Genomic DNA, 13,904 nt, shown 5'->3' with positions numbered 1-13,904 from the left:
CCTTTTCATAGGGTCTATCTGTGGTGTTAGCTTGGACAAATTTGATTTGACAAATGAACGCTCGTTAGACTGGATATATTCATTTTTATATGTTGTCTGGTTGGTGAGAGGAAGGTCAGGGGTTCGATCCCCGGCCGCGTCATACCAAAAGACGTAAAAAGATGGTTCTTGTTGTTACCCTGTCTGGCGCTCGGTGTTAGAGACTAAAACAAGGACTGGTCGGCTCGGAGTCTGTATAATGTGTCTGAGTGGGGTATTCGTGTTAAACTGCGGCATGGTATCTCAGTGGGCTAGCACTATAAAATCGGCATTAGTCGGGACTAGTACAAGCAGACACACGCGCGCGCGCATGCACGTCGCAATATAAGTGTAGATAATAATAGTCTTAGACACTACGTTAAACCCCATTCCACCTGATCATCATTATTAATAATATTTATTTTCTGTCCCTTTTGACACTAATGTGATTGACAAGATTCAGGAGAATCATGGCTAATATGCGGACCTCGCTTACGAAATGTCACGCTTGCATCACAAGTACGAAGTTGTCCGACTCACTATTGTTCTCGGTGCCTTAAAAAAATAATTAGGTTTGGTACCTCCCAATCTGTTTACTGACATTGGGAGGGTACTCGGGTTTGCTGCAAGGTTTACAGCGCTTCTGACAAAACTGGGTAATGCAGAAGGCTGCAGTGTTGGGGAGTCTTCACATGCATTCTCCGAACGTTCTCGGGGGATTCGACTTGGCAGTGCTTCCTGAAAGAAGCCCCATTCACTGTCTGGGCTGCGTGTAGAGGGGGCAAGGGCCCTGAGCTGATGATGAGCCTAACCAGCCTAATCGTTCCAGGATCACTTAAACCCTCTTTGTTGCATTAATTCATTTTAATCTTAATAATGATAGATCTACTACTACTACTACTATACTACTATTACTAATATACTAAACTACTCAACTTCGGTGAATGCATGACCAGATCGTTTATTACATGCATCTAAATACGTTTTGCAAATGCTGTGGTAAAAAATATCCCAACCGGACATTTTGTATCTCTTGAGATCTACAGAGGGTACCCGGGTAGGGTCGGGTAATAGGGAGGTGGGTATACCCGGGTAGTAAATTTGGATTCGTCCCAGACCTATACTACTACTACTACTAATACTACTACTAATAATAATAATAACTCCTGTTTCAAACTTTGTCCTCAATATCCATCAATAATAGCTTGGCTTTGTTCCGTGTTTAGCCAATATATGAACCAGCGTCGACTAGAAGTGTTCGATCGGCGCTGATCGTTTATTTGTGTAGATCTAGACACTCTGATTCTTCTTAGCCTAGATATTTCTTACATAAATTCGTCTTCACTTGTTTAACAAATAGTAACGTTAAGTAAACATCCTGTACGCATGACCTTCACCAACAAATCGAAATTAGCATCAGTATTATCTTTGTTTGGAGCCCATTGTCTTACACTAGATCCATACTGTATCAAACAATTTACAGCAACACGGGAATTCGTATCTAAGCATACACCACGCGATTATACATCAGCAATAGCTCCGTCAATAGCTTGCAAATGTTATTCTTCCCCAACAATAGCAATATCGCGGGACCCTTTATCTTAGATGTTATTGATTTGTGACTCTAGACTGTCAAACAACAACATTAGCAGCATGCTAGTTCTCGCACTACTTGCGCCTGTTGTAGCAACGGGACCAATCACTTCCGCGGTATCGCTCCGCTGCTTGACTCTGGCTAACGGTATCTTAATTTCGTTTTATTGTCGCTGAAGAAGGTATCTACAATATTCCACATACCACATATGGCTTTAAATAACACTTTATGTCATGTTACAGGGTAAAAATAATATTAGCTAAAGAAATAGTTGAGAACTTAATTACGTGGCCCTAGGTTTCAACTTATGATTTGTGAACGCAAGGTGTCATGGAAGTTTAGTGTCCCAAGAGAGAAACCAGGGAGGACGATCGAGACGTTATTATATTGTAAGTGTTTTACGTATGATTACAGCGTATTATAACAATGTAAAACTTAATGTCACTGATTATTCTGCATCCTCGAAACGATTTGAAACTGAAACTAGTACAGTAACTTTTCTTCAAGTGTAGCAAAAAGGCCTAGCTGGTATGGTCTGTTTGTTAGTCTATTGAATTTAAATAGATGTTTAGACATATCCGTATTATATATATGTGTGTGTGTGTGTGTGTGTGTGTGTGTGTTATCTGCATACAACCTGCTTACTTTCTGTTATGGCAATACATGCTTGTTGTCTCTCTTACTAGTATATTTGTGAAGGCAGTATTGAGAAAAGGTTCTGCTTGATAATAATTCATCCTAATCAGTTGCCTAATGTTTTGAATTCAGTTGACCTGGATGTTAGCTGGATCATTCATGTTTAAACATACAAACTCCACAAAGAATTGGTACTAAAATCTTTTTAAGTATATGTATCTAATATATTAATTTTATTTGCATCAGTGCAGGGGCATTTTCCCAGTTACTTCTTGAAGTATTTTTATGTATGTATCAGGGATGTCATGTTGTGTTGAAGGAAGACTAGTCTGTCTTACAGACCCTGATACAAATATATATCAAATACAGCCCATGCAAGTCTATAATGTTTGGCAAGTCTAGTTCACTGCAGTATCTGAAAATGAAGAGAGTCACTGGGCTCCTTTTTATTATATTTTTATTAAGATAACTGAACAACTGTTTTTTTATGTACGATATGTTCATTTCAGAGACTAGATTTTAGTCTAAAGGAAGACATTCATGAAATACAGTCAAACATTGTTGTGTCTACTTACGGTTGTCTTGAAGTAAAAGCTTGGTTCTGTGTATTCCTTCTTTATTGATTATTTTCGGTTGTTACGAACCTCGGATATCTCAAAATGTTCATGTAGGTCCCTTCAACTTTGAGACAACAGTGTTTGACTGTACCATCCATTGCTTGAAAGTAACTCATGAAATGCTAAATGACAGTCGGCAAGGGCATTTCATTTGCTGTTCATATTTGACATGTGATATGCCAGATATAGAAATATATAATTTTTTCAAGTGTGCCACAGGGCTCTCAAAAAAGTTCAGGTATGCCCTTTGGAATTTAGTTGTACCAATTAAAAGAATGCATTTGATACCTCATCGAACCATGGTGGCTTATTGAATGTCACTTCACATGGGTAGAATATATGCAGTTGTAATTTGGACAATTTACCCCATTCCTTTTCATTGCAATTGATAATCCAATTTTTCATTTCCAAACAACCAAGTTTGTTTTGTGAATCACACCATACGTTAAGCAAGTTCAAATGTTTTCCATGTGTTTATTACATTTATTAAAATGGTTTTATATAATATACATTGTCAGGGGGTATTGTTAAAAAATATGATTTCTAAGGGTGCCCTTTAGGCACCTGGGGCTCGTTTCACAAAGCGATCGTAGCGCTACGACAACCTAACTCCTATACTTTAACATAGACTTACGACCGTCTTAGCGCTACCTAATTTAACCTTGCCATTACAATTTTAACCGTGTCATCGAACTAAAGTACAAAGACTTTCGAACCTGGTACCCCAATGTGTCTAATCATGCATATACAGACCTGTGTTTAGAGAGCTGGCGCCAGGCTAGCCTGATGCATGTATTTCTTGTGCCTGCTTATCACTGAAAGAGCAGAGCATGGATTTCAAGTTTATATATTTATTACTTCTTTGCATATCCTGATAAGGACATAAACAATAAAATCTCTTCGAATTTGCTACCAACACTTTCAGCTTGATTGTAGATAGAAAATCAGCATGAAATATAATTTGACAAACATATTGAACACTCGGTTAGCCATAATAGCTGAAAAAGCATGTATGGGAATGAATCAAGATATCACCCATTGACTTGTTTAAACGTTTTAAAAGCTTTGGTGACACCGGATTACAAATTTTGACAAGCGGAAGCCCGTTTATTAACAAGAGGATTTGGTGGCTTAGAATCAGTTGAAGAACCATTGTTTTTTTAACTCTCACTCCTAGTGTACAGTTACCATGGTTACAGATGGCTACTGTCATGCTCATAGTCACAGTGGAATATAAGGTGTCACAAAATACACTGTCACGGTACATCAGTACCTCATTAGATTTTTTCATGGACTTTTAAATACTGTGTTCATCCTGTTTAGTCCACTAATAACCTCCCTCAGTTGCCATGTCCACATAACTTATGCTTACTTTTTTATGTCTAAAGGTCTGGGGGCACGGTTAGCCTAGTCGTCTAAGGTGTGGCGATTCGCTGTGCAGAGTTGTGTCCCTTGGGCACGCCAGAAACCTATGATTGTGGGTTCGAATCCCGATTCGCCCTGATATGTTTCTGGGTTTGTCAGCACCAAGGGTTTCAGCGAAGTGGTAAACGTCTGAGACCTGCATCACTTCGGGCTTTCCCCCCACATTAAGCTGACATGCCGTGATATAACTGTAATACTGTTAAAATCAGCGTTAAACCCAACTCATTCACTCTAAAGGTCTAATGGTGTATGCACCACTTTCACATGCAGATGTAGGTGTAATTTATTTTTTTATTGACAGAATCTTTTCCAAGAATCCCTATTTAAATATAAATGTCTAACAATTGACAACATCAGATTTGTGCCATTTGCACTATGTAGGCATCCAATCAGAAAGCTTGTTTCATGTGACAGTCAAACATTGAATACTTACTTTCGTATTGTAACAAACATTTTGTTGTGATAATGTTTTATAAACTGTGAAGTTTTTCTTCTGGTGCAGTTGTACACAGGATGTAAAGCTAATCTTAACTTAACAATTTAACAATTTGAAAAGATCAAGCAAAAATATTTTTCGGCTTAATCAGTTATGAATAATTGTTACATTTTGATAATTTCAAATTATTTTTGTAACATATTGATCATTTCAGTTTTAAATCATCATTTATCATGTATTCTCTTTGATTAGGCAACCCTGGCATGAAGTAGCTGGTCATTGTTTGACGGTCAGTTCCAACTAACCATGGAGACGGTGGAGAAGACCAGTACAGATGCCAACAGCAGGGAGGGTGAAGACAAACAGCCTGACCAGTCAGCTGGACGACCACTGACCACACCACCATGCAAGGAGAGTACAGAGTCCGACAGTCACACCAAAGAAAAAGATGAACTTGTTAAAACCGAAACTGTTGGCATGGAACCAAAGGTTACTTATAGTAACATGACTGCTTGCAGTCTTTTGGACCCCGAGTCCTTGGAAGAGTTCATTTTGCAGCCGGCGCCAGGAACTGGCCGCACTAAAACTCCCGACTCAAGTCGGCCTAAGAGCAGCAGTAGTGGAGAGATTATGTTTGAGGCAAAGCGAAGACGGCGGAAAGTTGCATCGGGACCAAATGCTCATACAGTGACATTTACTGTTAATATTGCCATGGCGATACCAACAGGTCAGTGCCTCGTAAAGAAACTTGTCATTCACAATTTTGAATATGTTACATTTCAGGTTATGGGTCGGTGTGATAATTGTATATATATTTCAACCCAGGAAAAAGATTAGTGTTCCTCAACACTTGTCAGAATAACGATAGCATATACAATATGGGCACATTTTTTATCTGGGACATTTTTTAGCCTCCTGTAGGATGCCCAGGGCAGGTTGCCTTGGTCAGTCAGCGAATCTTAGTTCCTTCTGCAAAAACTTGAATCATGTCCCTTTCGAAGCAGAAAACTAACTGTGCAGTTTTATTTTTACTTCAAATGTTGTATTTTTGTAGATATTTAATTAGATCCGGGGTAGAATAGGTCTTCAGCAACCCATGCTTGCCGTAAATGGCGACTATGCTTGTCGTAAGAGGCGACTAACGGGATCAGGTGGTCAAGCACGATGACTTGGTTGATGCCAGTCATCGTATCTCAATTGCGTGGAGCGATGCATATGATGTCAATCACTGGATTGTCTGGTCCAGGTTCGATTATTTACAGACCCCTATCATATACCTGGAATATTGCTGAGTGCCGCGTTAAACAACAAACAAACAAAACAAACAAAGATATTGCATTAGTAGCCTGTACAGTGATTAAGGTTAGAAGTTAGTTCATTGTAGCAGGGTTGTGACATTTGGATATTGTGGTATTGTGAAGCACTGCTGCAAACAGTATTCAGATACTGTTACAGTAGTTTTGTGGTACTATCTGTGATAGAGATAATACCTCAACCCTCCCCTTTCTGTCATCTTCAAAATAATTTTTTTTCCTATTTACTGGTTGTCCAACTTGATACAGTGACAAAAGTTTGACATGATCATAGTAATACTGTATTCAACGAAATAAGTGCCCCGCTCTAATAAGCACCCACGGCGATATTTGCTAACATATTGGCTAGAGAACAATCCCAATTAGCACCCCTTCAGATTTATCAATGTACACAAGATTTATTTATTCGTGTATGATACGTGTGTAATATGCATCCTTAAATATGGGAAAATTAAATTAAATATATTTGTCGTATATAAACATTTCAGGCTGTCAGCATAAACCATGAAATTTGCGATCCTTCAACTCTGTTGTTTTTCACCAAAATAATATTCTAATAAAAGACCCCTATTTCTAATTTTGAGAGCTCCCAGGGGGCTTATTATGTCAAATACGGTAATGCTTTTTCCTAATTATGATAATTATTATCATTTATGTCTTAACTATGATAAAATGGTCCTTTTGTCTTATTATATAACTATGATAAAATGGTCTTTTTGTCCTACTTATGATATTGTTTGTCCTGTTATGATCATAATGATCATGATGAGTAAAATCAACAATTAGGAACAAGGACAGTTCATTAATGTCACTGCTTGAAGAATGACTTTGAAAATTATGCATTGAATGCATGATAACCTTCAGACAGGTGTATATGTTATATTACAAGAAAAACAAAAAAATGATAATATTTCACATCAGTTACTATGGCAGCGATAGAAACTAACAGTTTTTGTCCTATAGTCCTTACAATGATAACATATAGCAAAACCATTAAAAAGGGTAAATTCTACTAGTCCTTATGATACATTAACTATTGGGCAGTTTGGCAAGGACTACAGGACTAGTGCCAGTTTCTAACACTGTATGCACGGTCCACTCTAGTAATTTTCTGACTTGGGCCCTTTATGTTAAAATTTCAAATATTCCAGAGGAACACCCACACTTGCCCATACAGCACAATGTTAAAATGCCCCATTGTATTTGAAAATGTGGGCCTTTTTTTCAAACTAAGAGGCTAAAAGCTCAAGGCCCCATCCTAGTATTATCCCTGTGTATGATCTATCAAGATCTATAGATACGAAACTGTCATGTAATTTGCTCCTTGAAAGCTGCTTTCATTTAATCTAAATTTATATTTATTAAACAATAAAATATAATAATAATAAAATGCTACAAGCTTTGTTAAATGGGGTACAGGGATTTTTCTTGATCTGCTCCAAGGCTGATATTCAACCAGAATTTTCCATTAAAAAACCCAAACTGGAATTATACATTTACCAATTCAGGCTTAGAAACTAACAGTTTTTGTCCACTAGTCCTTACAATGATAACATATAGCAAAACCCTTAAAATGGGCCAATATCTACTAGTCCTTAGGATACCTTTACTATTGGGCAGTTTGGTAAGGACTACAGGACCAGTGCCAATTTCTAACGCTGCAATTCATGTTGTTATAGAATTAATTTGTATTTCACTGATAACAGGAACAATTAAGTAGAATAGGTTTTAATACTTAGCTTCTTATTATCATAATTATTGCATAGAATGCAGTATTAAAGTTCAATGTTAAAATACCTTTGAATTTAAGAAAATACATTTTGAAGAAACATATAAATTCCAGTAGCCAGCCAGTTAGTTTGGAATCCTGGCTAAATTCCTGTCGTTGCTAAGTTACTATGCAACATGTGTACAATGAAGTCATAACCTTTGTCTTTTTTATTACAAAAATATTCATGTTCGAGTAAATAAACTTTTTAAGAAACCAAATCATGATCTGTCATTGAAGAGCAACAGATCACAAAATAAGCCAAAGTGTCATCGTTTTTCAACATGGGGGATTTCATTGCCAGGGAGGGTCTGTTTCTTTAATTGCTATCTCCTGTAATATGCAGTAAAAGACAAGTCTGGACGATCTCATCGACAGGGGACGCCTGTCCAACCTCGGGGTAACCAGACAATATTTAACTATTTAAGTCGCTGCACCCCACTCTCTGCAGTTTGCCATTCTATCTCATTTATACCACTTCCTCTTTCAATTACCCTGCAAACATCCTCACGCAAAGCTTGCATGTTGATATCTGTCAATTCCGCCTAAAGGGACTTCGCTTTTCAGAGCCGTTTTCCTTCCGTTAAGCTGGGGGAATTCCTTGCATGACTGCCGGCCGTTGCCAGTTATTTCCATTCAACTTGTCCGTGGGTGATTTCTCGGCGGTTGATGTTAACGCTTGAATTACAGTCCCGTGGAATTATCGTTTACACTTGATACTGATAAAATCAAGGGCTTAATTTTGATTGATGGCAATCACACTTGCTTGTATTGTGTGAGGAGATCTATATGTGATAAAGTTGCAGACCTGAGTCAAATCATGAGGGTCTATTGTGAAGTGGGTTTTGGAATATTGATTAAAAGTTGTTGTAAAATGAGTATTTTTTTATGTGTCAGTCATGCACGCATCAAAGATATGTTATATGATATATTTGCTGTTATGAATAGTCATTTAAAGGGTTTTATAACAGACAGACAGACAGTACACACCGGGTATTATTGATTCTAATGACCGGTGAAGTAATGAATATTTTCTCCTAGAAAAAATATGCTGGTTTTTTTTCTGTTTAGGTAACTGTGGTAATGTGGTAATACAAATGTAGATTAAAACATAAGAAATCATTATTTAGAATGATCATATTAATATGGTTAAGAAAACATTGTTCCCGAAAATATATATTCCATATCAAGTTTTAACAGTTTTGAACATATTGAACAAAAACAAAGTAATTCTTCTGATTTCAATCTGGCTTTAGTTTAATCATTTAGCCACTTTGCACTAGTTTGGGGTTGTTCTACGATGCACAAATATAGAACAGAAACTGTTATTCCAAGTTTTCTGTGATATAGTTTAGATATACATTTTGTATTTTAGTACTTGCATTCACGTCTGCTGTCTTCAAGGCTTCCTTGCTATACACAGTGCATGGCGCATTCTTTACTATTATTTCTTTTGTACTGAAAGTAGTACTATAAAGCTTTATCATAATTGAATAGTGTTAAAAAAGAACAAATTTTACAATTAGAAAATAATACTCTATTTCCAATGCTTTATCTCTATAATATATAAACAAATGGTGCACAAGTGATTACATTACAAAATTGATGTGGGTGGCCTATATTTTTAAATAAAAAAACATGTTACGAGGAGCTGAATTTTATAAATTCATATGTTTATATATTCTGCTTTTGCAGGAAATGTGTAATAACCAAAAATATTACTTCAAGCATGTATTTAGTAATATCACTTTGCAAGCGAATTTTATGAATATTAAATTTGTACCATTCATGTCGTTACAACAATTATTTTAGGATCTTGTCCCATTTGAAAGCGACAGAAAGTAAAACAGAAATTCCTTTCAAAATATTGACAGCATATTTTGGTCTTAAGTAAATTTGGCACCGGAATCATGCCTATCATGCTTAAGGACATGTTGTCATAGCGAGGATGCCAAGTGTCACCTCTACTCTTTACAACAGATTGAATTTATGAATAATTAAACACTCTCTGTCAGTTTATATGTAGCTTTTTCCTCTCTCATTTCCTGCAACACCCCCGCCCTTCTGCCTGTATAATGGGCCTCTCTCTCACTGTAGTGTGTTGATGGCTGACAAACGCAGGTGATGTTGTAGTGTTTGTATTGTTAATGTCTGTTCTATTGGAAGGAATCTTTTTTTGTTGACGCTAAAGAAAGGTAAGTGGAAATGTTTTAGTTTTTTTCTATTTAAAGTTGATAAGCCTATGCTTCAAGCCGATTTCAAAACTGAAAACTGTTGAATAATCTTCAAGACTATTCATTTGTCAACCTTATTTTAAGACACTATTGACGTTACATGATTTTGATGACAGGTATTTCTTGTAATAAGCTTTCCTCCCTCAGAAGGCATGTTGTTATGTATCCCAAGTACTTTCATTGGATTTTGTTTCATTAAATACCCTAATTGATTACACTGATAACAGTATTTTGTGATGCAACTTTTATACCAGATTACTGGCCTATTTTTTTTTTTAAAAATTTCCAGACAAACCTTAAATTAACCATTACAACATTTGTTGTTTATTTTGTCGCTGCCTTTTGGCTTAGTGAGTTAGAGAGTCTGTAAAAGAAGAAGAAAATGATCTTACCTTTCTATATTTATAAAAATAATTATGATAATAATAAGACCATTTACAATGCGCCAAATTCCACTCTAGTCAATGATCATGGCGCCACATTATTATTGATAATTTGTTACCCCGATTTTCGATACATGCACTTGCTGCAATTTTGCAGGAATTTTGTATTAACTCTTTCTCACTGCGAATAGCTGTAAAGCTGCTGATATCGATGTGACAAACAGCAATATCTATTAATTCCTTTATTCTTTTATGTTTTGAAAATACAATAATATTTAACTCGAAGGTGAACGAATATGAAATCCATTTCCATTACATTTCATTGATGACTTTTATATGTAACACTGGCCTCCTTGCAACTATGCTTGTCGTAAGCGGCGACTAACGGGATCGGGTGGTCAGGCTTGCTGACTTGGTTGATGCATGTCATCGATCCCAATTGCGTGGATCGATGCTCATGATGTCATTCACTGGATTGTCTTGTCCAGACTTGATTATTTACAGACCGCTGTCATAAAGCTGGAATATTGCTGAGTGTGGCGTTAAACAAACAAACAAAAAAACAAATCATCAGTCCCATTTAGTTACAACAGCCACTGTTTTATGTCAATCTGTTGATGTCCTTCATAAGTACAGAAATATCTTTGAAAAATCAAAGAAAACAACATGTGTCAATCCTTAATTATTCTGCTAATATGTACCTCCATTCTGTTTGAGAAATCCACTGGACCCAATTGCTACCATAGCTGTTTGAGATGGCAAAAACATTGCGAGTCAAATTATGGTTGTAACGCTGCTTGTTTTAATCAAGAAAGAACCATGTAATTTGATTTGACATCTATTTTTAGCGTTGTCTTTTGAACTGAATTCAAACCATGGCTATGGTCCCGATCCTGGTTAGATAACACCCGTGAAGATCCGGGGTAGAAGAGGTCTTCAGCATCCCATTCTTGCCATAAGAGACAACTATGCTTGTCATAAGAGTTGACTAACGAGATCGGGTGGTCAGACTCGCTGACTTGGTTGATACATGTTATCGTATCCCAATTGTGTAGAACGATATAGCTGGGATATTGCTGAGTGTGGCGTTAAACAACAAATAAACAAACTGTGGTTGCCAATGGGTCCGGGGTATGTGATAACAGAATGGAGAATATTATGATACACTAGATAATCGAGGATGATAATTGTGACTTGCAGTGGAGGATGATTGTCAGCCTGACATCAAGGAGATGCTGAAGAAGAAGAAGCGAGTGTTTGAGGCGCCACGGGCCCAGAACTACTACCACATAGAGTACTACCTGCTTCCAGATGAAGAGGAACTCACCAAAACCGATATCGTCACGTACGGCATGGCAGCCAAGATCTACATGGAGAGACATGACCCTAGGGTCATCAAGACGTGGCATGATGGAGACGTCACGTGGGTGGCCTGGGCCAACACGTAAGTAGTCTCTCACAGCTCTGTTTGTTATTTAACGCGGCACACTCCACATTATTATGCCTCAAAGTGAGATTGACCAATCAGAGAGCAGAACTACTGACCCCACGTGAGCCCGTATACCGTCAGTAAAAATCCAAGATGGTTGATACTGACCTAATATGAGACCGTATACAACCGTCAGTAACAGCCATCTTGGATTTTTCAACACCCACCTCACATATTTCACATGGAATTCTGGTACAGAAATTCGTTATTTGACACAGTTTTGTGTTTTGATATAATTAATTTTCATGTGCAAGGACGTTCATGTTTTTTGGATCAGGTTCATGACTTTAATAAGATAATATAAAGTTAAAATTATCAACACAGTTTGGCCTCTGAGGTTTGAAGATTAGTCTCCCTTTGACCCTTACGTCTTGTAAGTGTTAAGTTTTCAGTTTTAAGTTTTGACATGACGTGTGACAAAGATACCAAATAGTGTAAATTTTTCGGCATAATAAATTTGTTATGGGGTCTTTAGTTGCCGTATACAGTGTCATAATAGGTTAGCAGAAAACTATTGGGCACTAACCTAATATGACACCATATATGGCAACTAAAGACACCATTCATATAGCCACCTCTTACAAACATAGGATGCTTGGGACCAATGTTAACCAGGAATCCCTGTCAGTCCAGGGACTGAAACATTTTGTTGAATCAGTCTTTCCTTTTTCAAAACATATTGTTTACCTAAGTAATTCAACTTATTCCTCATTCTTAAGATATCATTTACTAAAGTAATTCCTTATTCAAAAGACATTGTTTATTCAAATAACTTCTTATCACAATCATGATAATAATATTGTTTGCTCAACATCCTCAAATATATATATATATTCTTTTTCACAACATTATTTACCCAAAATATATTGTTTACTCAAATAAGTCTTTATTTTAAATATGTTGTTTACTCAAATAATTCCTTATTCTCAACATGCTAAATATGTTGTTTATGCAGGCTAAAAAAAATAATAGTCTTGGCATCATCATAGAGTCTGCCGCACGTTTTTCATCCTTGTGTTCTGGGAACCACCAGCGGTTGTTACAGACAAATAGAATAGATAGAACATTTATTTAGCACTAATATAATCTATCTATATGTAAAATAATCTTTGATATTTTCTTCAGAACATATATACACATTTAACATATTGTTTTCTCAAAGTATTCCTCCTTCTTCCACCTCGATACTCAAGTCTGATATGAAATGTGTGACATCCCAAGAAGGAACCAATAAAAACTATGATGAGGATGTTATCCTAATTACAAGCGTCTTAAGAAAAATATGACCAATCCCACCCGCCCCACACCCCAGTGATAAATGACCAGTCCCTTCCTACTGCAATAAATCACTTTCCTATATGGGCAATCATTCACTGTGTTAAGTTTTGATGAAAAAATAATTTATAGTATTTAACTTTCTAAAATATTATTAGGGGCGGTCGGGTAGCCTAGTGGTTAAAGCGTTCGCTCGTCACGCCGAAGACCCGGGTTCGAATCCCGACATGGGTACAATGTGTGAAGCCCATTTCTGGTGTCCCCCGCCGTGATATTGCTGGAATATTGCTAAAAGCGGCGTAAAACCATACTCACTCACTCACTAAAATATTATTGACCACATATGGATAAGAATCGTTTTATGATAAGAAAACAACATAATATCTATATTCAAAAATCAGTAAAAACAAGTTGCACAGTGATTATAAAAAATCATACCAGCAGACCCCCTTATTCCCAACCGAGAAATTCCACAACCAACTTAAAGCTCTTGATACTACTGTCGTACCCATTCAAAAGAGTTTGTCGCTTGTCGTGCATCTGCAGGCAAACCTATTTAACAGAATATATCAATAGCACAAGAAGAGACCCAAATAAAACTTGCAGTAACTGTTTACCAAGTAGCCTTTGTGTCATTTTTTCCCGGGCATTGGGGTAGCCTATTGGTTTAAGCGTTGGCTCGTCCGGCTGAAAACCCGGGTTCGATTCCCATGGGT

General features: G+C 36.9%; 1 protein-coding gene across 3 annotated transcripts in view; it reads left to right on the top strand.

Moving 5' to 3' along the window:
* The first annotated feature begins 1,779 nt into the window (after positions 1-1,779).
* LOC124146111 overlaps positions 1,780-13,904 on the top strand; it is a 62,811-nt gene continuing 50,686 nt past the window's right edge. For 2 of the 3 annotated variants that reach the window (XM_048387181.1, XM_048387180.1), the window contains exons 1-4: positions 1,780-2,001; positions 4,979-5,453; positions 8,154-8,207; positions 11,625-11,868. In XM_048387181.1, the coding sequence (XP_048243138.1) occupies positions 5,033-5,453; positions 8,154-8,207; positions 11,625-11,868 (719 nt within the window). In that variant the 5' untranslated portion in view covers positions 1,780-2,001; positions 4,979-5,032. The remainder of the gene's footprint in view (positions 2,002-4,978; positions 5,454-8,153; positions 8,208-11,624; positions 11,869-13,904) is intronic. The other variant, XM_048387182.1, reaches the window with a different exon arrangement.

The sequence above is a fragment of the Haliotis rufescens genome, unplaced genomic scaffold (genome assembly GCF_023055435.1).
Source record: "Haliotis rufescens isolate VD_foot unplaced genomic scaffold, xgHalRufe1.0.p SCAF_68, whole genome shotgun sequence".
NCBI classification, from domain to species: Eukaryota; Metazoa; Mollusca; class Gastropoda; order Lepetellida; family Haliotidae; genus Haliotis; species Haliotis rufescens.
The sequence above is the reverse complement of the archived record's forward strand: the minus strand, read 5'-3'. Positions and strand labels throughout refer to the sequence as shown.